The sequence below is a fragment of the Crocodylus porosus genome, unplaced genomic scaffold (genome assembly GCF_001723895.1).
Source record: "Crocodylus porosus isolate Cpor-Errol unplaced genomic scaffold, CroPor_comp1, whole genome shotgun sequence".
NCBI lineage: Eukaryota > Metazoa > Chordata > Crocodylia > Crocodylidae > Crocodylus > Crocodylus porosus.
Window position 1 is genome coordinate 3,397,968 of NW_017728939.1, and position 16,947 is coordinate 3,414,914.

Consider the following 16,947-nt stretch of genomic DNA (forward strand, 5'->3'; position numbering starts at 1 on the left):
ACACCTTGCTGGGGTCATTTGACCCCAGTATTCTTTCCTGCCATGGCAGGGGGTCGGACTAGATGATCTGCTCAGGTCCCTTCCGAGCCTAGAAACTATGAAACTATAAAGCGGGAGCCAATTTTCATTAGGACGTAAATCAATGTGGACTAAAAATAGGTGTAATATTGGAGTGATGGCTCTCATGGTATGTATATTTTCTAGTTTTGTTGTTTTCAACTCATACATTTTTCTTGCTAGTGTACAGCATCTTTATAAAGAGATGTTTGAATTCTCATAATGCCTGTAATGTTTTCCCAGAGGCCTTGTAGTAAAGAGGTTTCCAGGGACCACAGTGTGCAATTTTAAAACTAGGCCATATCCAAGTGACAGGTCCCCCAAAAAGGTGGACATATTTGACAGCATTTCAGACAAAGGTACTTTTGCATTTGGCTGTGAAGCTATGGTGCACTAGAAAAACAGATTTCTAATTGGACCTTAGTTACAGCCTTGGGGTTAAATCGTTCTTTGATACCTTGCAGAGCGTGGGTTTTCTCCAAAAATTAAAAAAAATCATAGATGCTTTAGAAGTTGGTGATTTAGGCTTTAATAACATGGTACAGTTTCTTTATATGCCTGCTCACTGATAATAACTCAACTTCACCATCCTATTGTGAGGTAAGTAGTTAAACAGAAGTTTGTAAAGGACTTTGACAGAGCCCCCTGGATAAGAAAAGTGTTAGAAGCACAAAGCTTTTAAGTTTGTCTTTTTTTCATTGCTCTTCTTTGCAGAACCCAGAGACAAAGTGTCTGGTACTGGCATACAAGCCTGTGAAAACTGTGGGCAAATGGACTGCTTTGAGAATGACAAGTTTTGCACCTGCTCCCAGCAGCATAAGGACAAGTAAGCAAATCTCACATTCTTTTAAGTTTAATAATATTTTAAATTGAGGTGAATTGAGCATCTGCATGAGAAAGCAATGACAGGAGCAAAATCAAAAGACCAGGGTACAATCAGAGCACTGGCAGAAGCAATGCCAGTTTACAGTGCCCTGCAGATGGTCCTCATCCTCTTGTTGAGGCACCATCTGAAAGGATGAGAAGAGACTGCTTTCCAGGATCTCAGTCCTTGGCCTGACAGCTGAGGCTGGCACCAAGGAGACTGCTTTGTGCCAACTGTCCAAGTCAGACTGCTGCTACTGTCTGGGCTGTACCTACTGAGCAGATAAATGAAGGATTTAAGCTTCTAGGCCTACTTGTCTGGCATGTCTCATTAGGTGGGATAGTCTGATGTTTAGAGGACACTAGCCTAGGACATGAGAAACCTGGATTCAACTTAGTGCTCTGTTACAAACTATCTGTATGAGCTTGGACAAGTAATTTAGCTTCTCCATGCCTCAGTGTCCCATTTAACAATAAGATTCATATAATAATACATTCCTGTCTTTCAGGATATACTTTGCTAAGATAAATGCATTAAAGGCTGTGAGATGCACAGACACTATGGTAATGAGGGCTACATAAGTACCTAGGATAGAAAATCTGGTGCTTCTCACAACAATAAATGTACTTATCCTTTTCCCAGGTACCTTTCCCTTGCCGTCTCTGTGCTGGTTGTAATTTTTAATTTAATTTGAAATGGTGGGTTTTTGCAGGAATTCCAGAGACATCCCAGGTGACTGCAGAAACCAAATAAATAACAGAAACCTTAACGCCAGCACTGATTCTCAGGTTAACGAGGCTGACAGACCTCTCAAGCGGCTCCGAAGAAAGAGAAAACTGCTTCTGGACTCTGAGGATGATGAAGAAAATGTAGATGATGAGGAGGCATACAAGGTTGGCACGCATTTTGTTTAAAGGGATTTGTAATGAGTAAGGTATGTCCTGTAGATCATGTCGGTACAGTGAAAACCCAAACCAGAAACACGGGGGCTGCCTGCAGGCTGCTTGATTTTTCAGAATTGCATCTGATCTTATTACGTGGGTGTAAATTTGAAACATCTTTACTGAATTCAATGGAGTTAGGTTAGTGAAAAGTTGACATGAGGTCAAAATTCAGTCTGAAGCCTGTAATTTGCCCATACCTATAATTTATGTGTATTATGCCAAAGAAGTAGAAAGTCCTTTACAGTAATAAAAATACACACAGCAAGATTTTTATCCCCAGGCATACAACCTAAAGCCACAGTCCAGAACACTATGTTATATGAATACTTGTAATAGACAATGGAACTTTGAATTAATTTTTAGCACATACTATAGATATAATCTGCCAAATTTACTGTATATTAAAGCCACTAGAGGCCTGTATTAAAGTTGAATAAACAAAATTTTCTTGATAGTCTTAGGAACCCAGTCTTTTCTTAGCTCTGAGTAAGCATTTTACCCTCTTCAGGGCTACATTATTTGAACAGTCCATATTCTGCTACCAGATATGCAGGCTCCCAGGACTGAAGCTGATCAGTGTTTTTTGTATTTGGGTATTCCACTGGTTTGTTTAACACAGATTTTTTTTGGTGATGGAGGCTGAAGTTTCTAATATGTACAGTATAATTCATCCTATTGTGCACATTTGGCTATGAGGTTGAATGCGAGACATCAAAACTACTTTTCTTTCTACATCTTTTCCTTTCTCGTTTCCTCCCAACAAATTCAAAAAAGAAAAAAAAGGTTTCCCAAGAGGATTGTGGGCGTGTTTTGGCAGGTAACTCTGCATTTCAGGTTTTGCCCTTGTTAGAAGAATGACAACTATGAGTAAACTAACATTGGTCTGAAAACCACAAAGAAGAAGTGGTAATAGCCATCTGATACAAGCTGGGACACTGAAAGATGAAATACAATCTCTAGAGTTGTTTCTATAACAGCAGTTAACTGGAGCTTCTACTTCCTTCAGTGGTTGGTAAAACAATTCCTCTCCATATATCGATGTACTCGCCAAGATGGATGCAACTATGCATGAATAGAATACTAGCATAGTAATGAGGAGTCCAGGTTCTTCAGGTAGATGTGGTATCTTTTACTAGACCAACTGAGTAGTTGGAAAAAAGTTCTTAGCAAGCTTTTGGGCACAAGCACCCTTCTTCAGGCATAGGGAGTCTCTGCTGTTCTGAGATCTTCAAGGAATGAAAGAAGCTAAATATGTGACAGGAGGTCAGTGAGATTGGTTTCCTAATTTCCAGTTATTTACAATGGGGAGGGGGGGAATCCAAAGGTGGTGCGTAAGGGGCCTCTACAGTAATAGTAATTCGAGGTAGAAAAGAGGCTTGTGAAAAAGCAAATAACTGGAAATTAGGAAGACAAAGGGCTGAAAAGTAGGGGAGGGGAGAAAGGGAGGAGGGAAAGAAAAGTGTACGAGGTCAGGTTTGGTAGGTCTGGTACCTGGTGAATCAGATGTCAGGCAGGTTGTAATGTGTCATAAATCCAATGTCTATACTGAGTCCATGATTTTTTTTTTAATCTAGTAGATTTATGAAGTGAAGTCTGTAGGCATGTCTGAAAGGTGTTTTGTAAGTTCCCTTTGAGTATTAGAACTGAGAGATAGGAGAGGGTGCGATTGTCCTCTGAGAAGTGTGCACCCAAAGTTAATTAGGTATTCTTGTCTTTGATAGATTTTCGGTGCTAGTTCATTCTGGTACACAGTTATTGTTTGGTGTCTCTTACAAAGTTTCTATTAGGGCATTTGGTGCATTGGGTGAGATATATAACATTTGTGGAGGTGCAGATGTAAGATCCAGGAATGGTGATGGTTCTGTTGTGGAGTATAGTTATTGTGGGGGGGGGTGGTGATGTGTTGGCAGATTGTGCATTTCTTGTTCTGGCATGATCTGGATCCATTACATGTGGTTTAGGTCATAGGGAGTTTGCTTTTGGTGATGAGGTTAGTGAGGTTTGATGCTTGGTTAAAGGGCAGGATGGGTGGTTCTGGAAATTATCTCTTTTAAGAATTGGGTCATCTTCTAGTGTGGATTGCAGTTGTTTGAGGATTTTCAATGTAGGTTCCAGGGAAGGGTGATATGTCATAACCAGTGGTGTGAGATTTGTGGGGATTTTCTTTTTGTACTGCAACAAATCTTCACGTAGTATCCGGGTGGCTCTTTCAAAAGTGCAGTCCATCGCTCTGGAGGAGTATCCTTGTTGGGTGAAGGCCCTTTTGAGATTTGTGAGGTGGCAATCACGAGTATTCTCCTCAATGAAAATTCAGTGTTATTTGAGAGCTTGGCTGTAAATTACTGCTTTCTTGGTGTGTTTAGGGTGATTGCTGGTTCTGTGTAGATATTAGGGCCGTATTCGATTCGGATTTGAACTGAATCGGGGACAGCAACTCGATTTGATTCAGTTCTGATTTGGAGAATCAGCGATTCGGCCATACACACAGCTTGAAATGTTTTTTCTACATACCTCGAGGTACCAGGCATGGCTCATGAATGCAGCGATGCTGGGGTGGATGGAGCATCCCACAGGAACACAGGGGTGGGGCCCACATGCTTGGCTGTAAACCCAGAAGTGGACTGGAAGTACTTCTGGTCCACTTCTGGGTCTGCCAAGGAGTGTGGTGGGGGGCCGGCCCCCCTGTACCTCCTGGTTTGGTGATTAACTGTGGGGGGACCCCATTGCCGAACCAAGGGGAGGATGTGGGGGGGCCCAGTGCGCTCTCTAGCGGATCCGGAAGGGCTTCTGGTCCACTTCTGGGTCTGCTGCTGAGTGTGCTGGGGAGCCCCCCACACTTCTGTGGGACCCTCCATGTGCCCCAGCATCATAGCATTCACAAGCCTCCTGGTACCTAGAAGTGTCTGTGTCTGTGTCTGTTAAAGCTGTGTCTGTCTGAATCACCGAATCTTTCCGAATGTCTCTGAATCGAAGCGAAGGGTTCTGATTCAATTTGGAGAGATTAAAGGGTCTCTTGATTTGATTCAGATTTAGAGATTTGGCCGCTGAATTGGACCAAATCTCCGCCAAATTGAATCGGGGAGTGAAACTTCGCAGAGCCCTAGTAGGTGTGTGTTGGTCCATGGGTTTCTTATATATGGTGGTGTGACTTTTACCATTTTGGGTATTGATCATGGTGTCCAAAAAGAAAATGCTGGTGGTAGAGTATTCAAGCAATAGTCCGATGGAGGAGTGATGACTGTTGAATTTTTGGTGGAAATCAGTTGGAGACTGCAGGGTTTCAGTCCAAATAATGATGTCATCTATGTATCTCAGGTATAGTGAGGGTTTGATGGTGCAGTTCTTGAGGAATTCTTCTTCTTGGTGGGCCATAAAAAGCTTGACATACTGGGGGGGCATTTTGGTGCCCATAGTTGTGCCCATGGTCTGGAAGGAAGTGTTGGTTCTTGAAACTGAGCTTGTTGTGTGTGAGGCATAAATATACAAGTTCAGTGATATCCTGAGGTCTGTACTCCGAGTTGTAATCTCATTCTTGTAGATATGTGAGGCAGGCTTGGATGCCATCCTGGTGTGGGAAGTTATTGTATAAACTAGTAATATCCACGGTGGCTGGGAGGGTATGGCTGGGCAGGTGATTTATGTTCTTAAGTGTTCGCAGGAAGTCTGTTGAGTCTTGGATGATGCTCGGTCTTTGAGTGATGAGTGGTTTTTAGATGGATTCAGTGAAACCTGATATTTCTTCTGTTAGGGTTCTGTTGTTTGAAATGATAGGTCTGCCAGGGTTTCCTTGGTTGTGGATTTTAGGGAACAGGTAAAAAGTCCGTGGATTGCATAGTGGAGGGATCAGGGTCTGAAGTTTTTCTTGTAGTTCAGATGGAAATGCTGTGATGGTGGTTTTGAGTTTTGAGCTGAAAAGGGGAGTTGGATCTTCCTCTAGTTTTTTATAGTAGGTAGTGTCAGAGAGTTGTCTGTTGGCATCTTTTATGTAGCCCTCATGGTTAAGGATAACTGTAGCTTCTCCTTTATCTGCTGGCTTTATTACTATCTGGTGGTTGGATCTTAGAGATTCTGTGGCCCTTCTGTCTGAGAAGGAGGTTGTTATAGTGGTGTTTGTTGTTGAGTATTTCATTGCTCATTCTTTCTCTGAAGTAGTCAGTGTAGCAGTTGAGGTTTGAATATCATCCACTGTAAGGTGTCCAATCTGAGGGGTTTGGGGATTTTTTGGCATCGTGTTTTTGTTTGTTTGTTTTCATTGATGTTGTCACCAGATAAATTCATGTTGAAAGTGGATTACTTTTGGTTGTGGAAATATTGCTTCAGACAGAGGAGTTGGAAAAAATCTTCTAGTTCTCCACATTGTAGTATCTTTTTTGGGTTTTTCTGGACAGAAATTAAGGCCTTTGGAGAGGACAGGTCTTTCAGCTTTGGTAAGTGTGTGCATGGAGAGAGTGGTAATATTAGAAGCTGGATGGTTCCTTCTGTTTCATCAAGTGTGATGTTGGGATGTTGTACGGTATTTATTGGTGGTGTTCTCCTGAGGGTTGTTTTGTGGCTGGGAAAGTTGATCCTGTAGTAACTGGTTCCAGTTCTTTTTTGTGTTGGATGGATGGTGTAATAAATCTTTGGTAGTCTTTTTGTGTATGTTGTATAATGTTTGGGAAGGTGTCCGGATTCAAACCCTGTAGCATAGCAATGAGACGTGCAGCCCGTATAAGCAACCTTGCAGTGCAACTAGCAAGTCCAATGTAATATTAGGGAGATTTCAGTCCTCTATTGCACCAGGATGATGTGCTTAAGTAAGCATTAAGTGGTATACTCGAAATAATTTTTAAAGCAGTTTGGGAGCTTTTGAGATAGAAGTTATATAAATAAATTAATAAAAATAGGGAGCTACTTAAATTGTGGTTTTGTGGATACTGTGAAATCTGGGGTTGCCCACCTAATCCAGGGTTGCTCATGAAATCTGCAGGGAACAAAACTTAACAAAAATTTATTAAGTGTACCCCTTAAGGCAGGGGCGGGCAATTATTTTGGGCAGAGGGCCGCTTACTGAGTTTCGGCAAGCCATCAAGGGCCGCATGACAGGCAGCCCTGGCAGATTAATATTAATTTTCTAAAGTTTTTAGGGGCCCCACAGGCCGGATAGAATGGCCTGGCGGGCCGCGTCCAGCCCGCGGCCCACATCTTGCCCACCCCTGCCTTAAGGCATGAAGGGGACACCAGCCAAGATGGCAGCTTTCCCTCCTTATTCCCTCCCACCCCGAATCTCTCTGCTGATCAGCGTTGAGGAACAGGGCCAGACAAAGGGCAGCCAGCAGTCAAGATGGCGACTGTCCCCCCTTCCTCCTCACTCCCAGGGCCTCCCTGCCCCTCAAAACTGATTGGCAGAGCCTCTCTGCCAATCAGCTCTGAGGGGCAGGGCCACTGTTAAATGCCTGCAGAATGGGCTCTTTATGCCAGGACAAAGCTGTGAAAATGGCTTTGTTTTGCCGCAAGTTAAGTAGGTCCCTGTGTATAAAGAGCACTAATGCTCCCACAGGGCAGAAGCAATGCCAGTTAATATTTCTGTTAATTTGTGTTACATATTTTTCATTTCTCAGGGCAGATATGTTCAGTCAAGGAGGAAACAACAATATTGCTAATCTTTTTAACATCTCTTTTTCTAGGAGAAGAATAAATCAAATAATATGAAAAACCGCAGAAACACCAAACCAGTAAAACAAGGTGAGTTAAACTCCTGGTCTCTCTCCTGTTAATGTTCACAAACTTTACTAGCTATTACAAAATGGATAAGAGTAAACAAAGAAGGCAAGGACAGAGTAGTGCATTACACATTCAGAATAATACAGCTAACATTTATTAGGTACATGTCCTTCTTCCCATATATCAACCTTCGACAACATCTAAGAGTATCCCAGGCTTTTTTGCCTCCTTGATCAGCACATTTAATGGAACTTGAAAGAGGTGGCCTGACCCATTGAAATCAATAGGAGTCTCTTTCCATTGATTTAAGTAGGTTTCAGATCACAACCATGAATAGCAAATTCTAAATAGAAAACACAATGTAAATAAATGGATAACAGTTTATAGTTTTTGGTGTGTGATAGAACTGATATTCACTGTATGCCTGAAGGAGAAAATAGTTGTAGATAGATTGGAGGTGATTTTCTAATGTAATGTACCTAAAAATATAATGCATATATTCTTTGTGTTTGTTAGTGCAGTTCTGCTAGACCAAAGTCAAACACCTGCCTGCATTGTGATTGTATTCACCATCTGTGTCCTAATAGTCGTATCCCTAGTAAATACTTTTGGTACTGGCAGTTTATATTCTTATATTAAACTAAAAATGTTTTGGTTTTCCATTCAGTTTGCTTTGGGTTTATTTTCAGCTACTGCTCTGTGACTGCTGTTTATAGTTTGGACCCAAACCATTATTCGTTCTATGAAATATTGAATGGAGGAAATACTCTCCCGATTTTTATGTTACTATTATGCAGATGTCCAAGCTTTGCAATGTCTGTGCTGCCCTGGCAACTTGCCAGGAGTTGGTATGCCACAACTAATGTATAGCGTAGCATATTTTTTGATGAAAAATATACACAATCAAAATTTTGCCTGGGATTTGTGTTTTCCTTTATAACTGTAGTTACCATTACCTCTTAGTTTAGTTCCAGTGACTGAAAATGAAAGGAGGGAAAGCAGCCACAGGGTGTATTTGGTCTTGGACGCAACAAGATCCTTTGTGAAACTCGGAGCTACGTGCTTTTAAGTAATGTTATAAGCTATCAAGGATGGCAAGTAGGCAAGCATCTGGATCTACTCCAGACAGCAATAATAGCTGTTTCCTGGGTAAGAGGAGATAGATGCCTTCATTCAGTACCCTGTCCTCTGTGAGATAAACTTTCTTTGTCTTTCTGTTTTTGATTATTCAGTTCTGCTTGGAAAGAAGAAGGTGTGGAACTGGGTTTCCTACTTAGAAGAGGAACAGATGCCAGCTGCTCCATTTAAATTGTTCAAAGAGGTTGGCACCTCCTTGAATACTTTTGCTCTGATTGTTCTAAGGCAGTGCCATTGGTTAATATGATTTTGCACTTAAAACACTTTGCATTTGTAAAGAGCAAGACAGCATTGTTATCCTCACTTTTAACTATGTTCTCAAGACACCACATAGAAAGAGTCAAGTGTACACCACCATACATGCAAATGGAGCTAGCTATCCAACATCTGCCTCCATTTCCCTATCCAGAAAATGGATGTAATAATACTACTTTAGCCTTTCAGCATCACTGTGAGGAAATTAATTAAATGCGTGGAGACAAACCAGTTTGAAATTCTTTGAAAGCCAGTACAGAGGTGCAAAATTATTAATACAGTTCATTTGAAGTGGGGGCACTTTAATTCTTTAGGTAGAAGAGACTTATTTAATACTTGATTTGTCTTTAATCTCAGTGTTTCTTTAAGGCAGCAAGCAGTGGGATTGGAGACAATTACAAACCCTTTTTGAGCCCACAACTAATCAATGTTCTTCATTGTTGAAGTACAAGTAAATCTATTATTAACAAATCCCTAAATCACAACCATGAAGGTGGTTGTTAAATGTTGGTTTTTGTACATCTGCCACCTAACTGGTATTTGTGCAATGCTGCTTTTCAGCTCTCCTAATTAGAAAACCGTTTAAATTAGTTGGATCCTTAAATCTTGGAATATTACAGAGTATCTTAATAGGTCATCATTGTAAGTGGAGGTAGAAGTAATGTGCAATTGTTGTGTCTAATATGTGTCAGTATAGTGACTGTGGATATAGTGAAACTTCTGTATAGGCCCTGCCCCTATAGGGTGCTAAGTTCTCTCAATGCCCGTTGATTTCATTAGAAGCAGAAGACACTTGGCACAATGCAGGATTGGCACCACAGTAAAGTGAATTGAAAGTCGTGTAAAGTTTTCATATATTGCAATTACCAATTAGGTTTTTATAATCCTGGTTATAAGAACAGCTCTTTACACAGTTTGTCTATACTTCAGTGTTAACTTGGTTTAAGTTTAGGTATGAATTTTAAGTGCAGTAGCTATTCCCAAATAACTGTATTTATTCCACAATAATTGTGCCTTGTTCCTGTTTACTTTGTGCTGCTAAGTCTGAAGGAATATGTTATGTTGGGAAAATGACTCCATGGTAGATCCACTTCTGATAGAGGCAAAGTTTATTTTAATTTCACGGACGGTTTGGTCTGTGCCAGACCTTCCAGATTGGGCTGTATATGACGGTGTCTTGTATTCAGATTAAACCATTCCTGCATCTTCTGAAAGATTTAGTTTACAGACAAGAGGTTTAGCATTTTAAAAGATCAAACATTTTTATTGTGAGTGTATGGAATGTTAGAGGGCAATATATTTGTGGTGCATGAAAATGCTTTTCCTGATCCATATAACTGTGTGTGTCTATTGAGCATCACCTTTTGATGCAGAGAGCAGCTGAGGCCACTTTTATGACAGAGAATGGAATACAGTTCAAAACTGGGCCAAAGTGATTCTCACTGACACAATCTAGCGATAATTTTTTAAATAAAAAACATGAAGCCTTTAGGTTTTGGTTTCCTATGCTGCAATGTTCCTGGTGACTATTCTACAATAAGTTGTATCTCTAAAGATAAAAGTACTTTTTTCCCCCTCCATTCTTGTTCCCATAGTATCAATCCTTCCCACAAGGTAGAAATGGATTTAAAGTTGGAATGAAGTTAGAGGGCCTGGACCCTGAACATCCATCTTTATGTTGCGTTCTCACTGTGGCTGAGGTACATGCTTTTCCTGTATATTAGACTTCCTTTCAAATGAATAACATGCTCAAGCTAATAGATTTTTTTGTTCTAAAGAAATAAAACAGCTTAGTATTTCTTTGTGAAAAATTGTACATTTATGTTGGTTTAAAAAGAATAAAAATAAATTAAGTGTTAAGAGAAAGTGTGCTGAAAGCTAAAAGGATCCTGCAGCTAAGGACCTAAATTTGGATTTCTGTGCTTGAGCTATTATTTAGTGATTCTAACTAGGGTGAGTAGCCCAGTCGTTCCAATGACACTATTCTGAATGAGAGTTTCAGTGTTTGATTTGAAAGCTTGGTGAAATGAAAGCAAGTTGAAATATTTTTATACCTTTAAAAAAAATAAGTGAAAATTGTATCCATTTGATTGAATATAATCATCATCAACCTGTGGTGTTTGCAACTTCACACATTGCAGTGCAGGTCTATGGCATGAGAACAGGGAAGTGAAGCTGAAAAGTTTTATTTTTCTTGGTCCAAACTGAATTAAATTGAAAAGGGTAAATAGCATACATGGAAAAGCATAAAGCTAGATTTTTGAGACGTAAATTAGTATTTTAAAATTCCTTTGTTTTACAAACTCAACTGGAGAAGGGAATTTTTCTTTCTAATTATTATTTTTATTTAACCTTGGTGTCCCTTTATGCTAACGAGACTTCATGTGCTTGTAGGTGCAGGGATTTAGAATGAGGTTACATTTTGATGGTTATTCTGACTGCTATGACTTCTGGATTAATGCTGATTCCCCAGACATCCACCCTGTCAGCTGGTGTGAAAAAACAGGTCACAAGCTGCTTTCCCCTAAAGGTATGTGGAGAAAGAAAAAGAGTGGTATACTCAAAGCGATAAAGACTGCAAAGAACTTGCTGCTGCCCTGCATATCCACAATCCATTTTTAGTATAATTTCATGTCAAGCCTACTTTGAATAGTGTTAAGTTTGAAGGCATAATTAAGATCAAAATTGAATCACAGAAGAGCATAACAACTTCTTTTTGATATTTTCAAATATTGGCATTGTTAGTCAAACTAATTAGAAACTCCTTATTAAGTGAGCATGCAAATCAGTGAATCTCTTTGGTGTTCCCAATTTACTCCTCCTTTCTGCATTCCATTTCCTAGAAACATTTGAAGTTTCAGATTAATGATTAGACACTGCAGTAAAAGAGGGAGAAATGTGTTAACTGAAATGCATAACCCTTGAAGATTGTACAAGGGCAGTTATACAAAGTTCAAATTTTTCCTTGGTAATTTCCATTTCTGAAAAAACAATCTGAATATATCAGGAACAGTGTAAAACAAACTTTTCTCTCTCCTTTCTAGGTTACAAGGAAGGGGAATTTAATTGGACTTCTTATCTGAAGAATTGTAAAGCTCAAGCAGCCCCCAAAATCCTTTTCAAGACCCTCAGCACAGTAGGTGGTAGCATAAAATACAGTGCCTTTTAAAACAGCATCATAGAAATGTGGGCCTGAAAGGACTTTCAGAGATCACCTAGCACAACTCCTTGCCATAAGACATAATAAAGCATAACATCCATGGACCAATCTCTGACACATTTACATAAGCTGCTCCATAAAAACCTTCAGTGAAGGAGATATGCAACCTACCTAACTAGTCTTTTCCATTGTTTCATGGTCCTACTAGAAAATCTTTTAACTAGAAAGTTTTTTAATGAAATATCCAAGATAAATCTTGTTTGCTGTAGAAGAAGCTGATTAATTATCATTCCTTACCGTTCAGGGAGAAAAAATGATCACCATCCCCTTTATAACAAGCTATAATTTCTTTGACCACTATCAAGTCCTCCCTCAGTCTTCTCTTTTGTAGACTAAACAAACCCAGTTCCTTTAACTTCTTACCAGCACTGAATTAATTGAGTGGAATACTCTCTTACATATAATACTCATATTAATACATGCCAGAATGAGATTTGCCTGATTTGCAACAGCATCCTATTATTTTTACTTATATTTAGTTTATGATCCACTGTAACCCCCTAGATCCTTTTCTGCCATAGTGCTGTCTAGCCAGATATTTCCCATTTTGTGTTGTGATGTTTCTTTCCTAAATATAGTACTATGTATGTGTCTTTATTGAATTCATCCTGTGGATTTCGGATGGTCTCTTCAGTTTTATTTCTCATGATCATTTTGAATTCCAGCTCTGTCTTCCAAAATGTTTGCAGGGTTTCATCTGAAGATATTTTAAATGTACTTTTTTGTTCTATTACCCAGTCCATTAATGAAAAAAAATTAATAGAACTGTGTAACATGATTGGTGCTGGGCCAGTGAAGCCACCACTCCTGGCCACTGCCTAGGCCTCACTTAGTTGCCCCCTTTGGCTTCTCGGGGTTCCACCCTGTAATCTCGCCTGTCATGCCTTGATAGGGAAGCTGCCTTTAGGGAACAAAGTGGAGTTTGGATGATAGGCCCTTGTCAGCTCAAAGGCCTTCTGGCCTTATCCGACTTTACTTTGGCTGAGCCCTACAGCCTGAGGTCCATTTTCCTAGGACCACAAGCTCCTGGCCCTCAGCACTAGCCATGCCCTTATGGCTCTGGGCCTCTTGGCCTCTGGTCTCACCTTTGTGAGTTCTGGGCTTGTGCTCCAGTCTTTGCTGTCTTCTGTCTTTACCCTCTGTCAGACAGTAACAGTCTTTCTGCAGGGTGTGGGGTACTGCATGCACATAGCCTCTGGCTCACAGTCCTGGTATGGACTCTGTGCTGTGGGCCCCCTGCCATACCCCCATTACCTCCAATCCACCCCTTCCATGTGTGTCCACTGCCAGACAGGCAGGGGACGAGGCCCAGCCCAGTGGTGGGATGCACATGGTGTTGTGCAACTCCTGGGCCTGCTACAGCGGGGCTCAAGATGCAAAGCTCAGCCTGCAACAGCAGCTGCTTCTGCTGCACACAGGTCTTGGGGGGCACATGTCCCCCCACCCCCAAACATGGGGCAGCACGAGTGGCTGCAGCAGCAGTGAGGGAGGGAGTGGGGATGGAGTAGGGGCAGGCTCTGCACAAGCGGAGCGTGGGATGGAGCCTCTGGGAAGAGCCTGCTGCAGCCCTTGCCCCAGCCTGCAGCAGCAGCCAGCCCAGTCAGCATGAAGATCCAGGGACATATGGCATGCCCCACCTCCCCACACCCTCTGGATGAGCCACTTGTGACTCTGGCACATGCCCCAGCTGTGTAGGGCCTGTGCATCCCTCACTGCTGTTGGGTGGGGACAGATTGAGGCCTCAGTGGTGAGGAAGGGAGTGGGGTACAGGCAGGAGCAGGGGCTGGGAGGAGTGGGGGACAGACTTACCTGCTGTAGGGGGCATGCCCACGTATAACTTTTTCTTCCTCCACCTTGATCTGCCCCCCCCGCCTTTTCTGTTCCCACAGACTGACCTTTGGGGGATAGGGGGAGAAGTGGCAGTGCAGAGTAGATCTTGGGTTGCTTTTTTAATTCAGAAAGTGATCTACTTTAAAAAGTTGGAGACCACTGATCTAGATTGCTGTGGGCTGAGCCAGAGGACAGAGCTGGTGCTCCAACCCCATGTATTTCCACCCTCTCTGCAGCCCTAGCCAACAGGAGCAACCAGATCTGGATCCAGCCTTGGGCTTGCTGGCATCTGCTCATGTGGTGCAGAGGGAGCAGTCCCCTCTGCCCTCACTCCGGCAGAGCTCTTGCTCCACTGCCCCATGCCCAGTGGGCAGACAGGTGGATAGACCTGCAATGCAGCACAGATGGGTGGGTGGACAGGCAGACCCCGGCACTGGGCAGCCCCAACCTGGCCACTGCCAGGACCTGCCTCGGTGGGACCTCACTGCCCTCAATGCCACATCCTGCCCCATCTTTCCCACCTCACCCTGCCACTCCTGAGGCCTGCCTCACCCCTGCAAGCTCCTACACCTGCCCCTGCCCAACCTCCGGGGTACTCGCAAAGCAAGAGGTCTGTTCCTGGTGTAGCTGCAGCCAGCTGAGTGCTGCTGTGCTCCACTCGCCTCTAGTGACAGCTCATGCTCCTCCTGCTCCTGCTGTGCTGCTCTTGGTGGGAGATGGGGAGGGGAAACTTCAGCTAGGTAGCTTCTGCCCCAGTGTACAGGACTCTGGCTCCAGCTCCTGGCCACCTACCCACTTCATCCACCCAGTGCTATGAGGAACCACCTGGCTGAAGCTTCCCCCTACCCACCCGAAGCAAGCAGCACAGCAGGGGCAGAAACAAGAGGAAGAGTGAAGGGAGGAGAGTGACACCCGACTGGCTACATCCGTACTGGGAACAAAGCTACATGCGCTGGCCAGGCCCAGGCTGGTGGGCATGGGTGGGAGTGTAGCAGGGGCTGGCTACTAGGATTGGGGGTGCCTTGGCCCTATGTAGAGTGCTGCAGGGGCAGCTGCAGGGTGGATCCAGTCAGTTGGCAGGCTAGATGTGGCCCGTGAGCCATATTTTGCCCACCCCTGTTCTAGGTATTTGTAAATTGATCGTTTAGTAATTTGTTCTAATACCTGATTTTGTTTCAGGCAGGGGTGCTCAATCCCTGGCCTACAGTTGGATCTGGCCTGGGCTGCCATGACATCAAGCCTATGGGACTCCCTATAGGTCTGGAAATTTGGTGGTAGAGAAGTCGTGGAATAAAAAGTGGTACCATTTCCCTAGTACCAGATATCTGGACCTGTGGAGAGTCCCCAGCTCTGCTTCTTGCATAGGGTGCAGGGCTGGGTGGGGCCAGCACCAGGCCCCTGGGCCCATCTAGGTCAGCCAAGGCTGCACAGAGCCCAATCTGGGCATCTTCCGATCTGCACCAGGTCCTCAGGATCCAATCCTGGCATGCAGGGCTCAGTCCAGTCTGCGGACCACCCTCACGCCACTCATCTGACCCACAGGGCCAAAAACTGAGCACCGCTGGTTTTGGGGATAGAAGTTAGACACTCTGAGCTATACTTATGGGTAGGAACCTACTTAATTTGCAGTTTGGGGCATTGTCCACAAAACCCACAAAATTAAAAAAAAACAAAAAACCCTGAAAATAAAATGCAATAAAATGGCTCCTTAGCAAGAGCCAGCAATCTTCATGGCCACTGTGGCTTGGCTTTGCAGCCAGCCGGGGAGGGAGTGGGGAGCCTCTGGTGTGAAAGGGAGCAGCCAAGATGATGCCACCCCTCTCCACCAGTCAGCGACGAGGGGCAGGGCTGCATGACATACAGCCCTTGGCCAACCAGTGGCAAGGGGCAGGCTCGCTATGAAAAGGCCTCCAAGTCAGGTCTGCACATCATGAGCAGCCCACAACAATCACTTTCACTCCCTATAACAGGTAGATTCCTAGTTATGGGCCCTCCTTTTTTTTTCCCACTTCCTTTCTTAAAGACAGGTACTTTTCTCTAGTCTTCCGGGACCTGGCGTTTGCCCTTCTCCGTCTTCTGGGACCTACCCTGTCCTTCACAGGTACTTGAAGATGAATTGCTGATGGCTAGTTCCTGAAGCACTCTAGGGTGAATTTCATCAGGCTGTGCCACCGTGAACTCATCTGTTTTATCTAAATACTCTTTAACGTGTTCTTTCTCTACTCTGGCCTATGTTCCTATATCCTTGTTAAAATTAATTGTGTTAAATATCAGGTGACTGTTTACTTTAAAGGTGAAAACTGAAACAAAGAAGACACTGAGTAATTTAGCCTCCTCTGCATCGTTTAATATTTGCTTTAATTTTCTTTTTAATAATGGACTTATGCTTCCATTGGTTTTCCAGCATTTATAGAATCTTTTCTATTTTCCCTCTCATGTCCTTTGCTAAATGAAAGTCATTTGTGTCTTAGTTTTTCTGATTGGTATCCCTACAAACTGGTGCTGTTTCTTCTTACTTATTGTTAGCTTATATGCCCTTGTTTTCAGTATTCCTATCATTCCTTTTTGGTTTTCAGGTCATTGACGAGCTTCTGATACAGCCATAGTGACTTTTTTACTATGCTTCCTCTCTTTCCTTCACTGTTGTGTATTTAGTATAATCTCCTTCAGTAACAGCCAGCTTTCCTGCATGGCTTTATCTCTCAGACTATCTTCCCAAGAGACCCTGTCTACCAGTTTCCTGAATTTTTTTTTGTTTTTGTTAAAGTCTACTTTCTTAAATCTGTCCTTATTCTGCTGCTCTTATTTCATAGATTTCATAGACATTAGGGCTGGAAGGGACCTCGGGAGATCATTGAGTCCAGCCCCCTGCCCAAGGGGCAAGAAGTCAGCTGGGGTCATAGGATCCCAGCAAGATAAGCATCCAATTTATTCTT

The 16,947-nt window shown here is 42.8% G+C and overlaps 1 protein-coding gene across 4 annotated transcripts in view; it reads left to right on the forward strand.

The window, feature by feature from the left end:
- The window catches only part of LOC109318421 (lethal(3)malignant brain tumor-like protein 4), a 93,874-nt gene that overhangs the window by 27,591 nt on the left and 49,336 nt on the right, over positions 1-16,947 (forward strand). For 3 of the 4 annotated variants that reach the window (XM_019547663.1, XM_019547664.1, XM_019547661.1), the window contains exons 3-9: positions 769-883; positions 1,635-1,815; positions 7,533-7,590; positions 8,802-8,890; positions 10,557-10,661; positions 11,356-11,491; positions 12,006-12,097. In XM_019547663.1, the coding sequence (XP_019403208.1) occupies positions 769-883; positions 1,635-1,815; positions 7,533-7,590; positions 8,802-8,890; positions 10,557-10,661; positions 11,356-11,491; positions 12,006-12,097 (776 nt within the window). The remainder of the gene's footprint in view (positions 1-768; positions 884-1,634; positions 1,816-7,532; positions 7,591-8,801; positions 8,891-10,556; positions 10,662-11,355; positions 11,492-12,005; positions 12,098-16,947) is intronic. The other variant, XM_019547662.1, reaches the window with a different exon arrangement.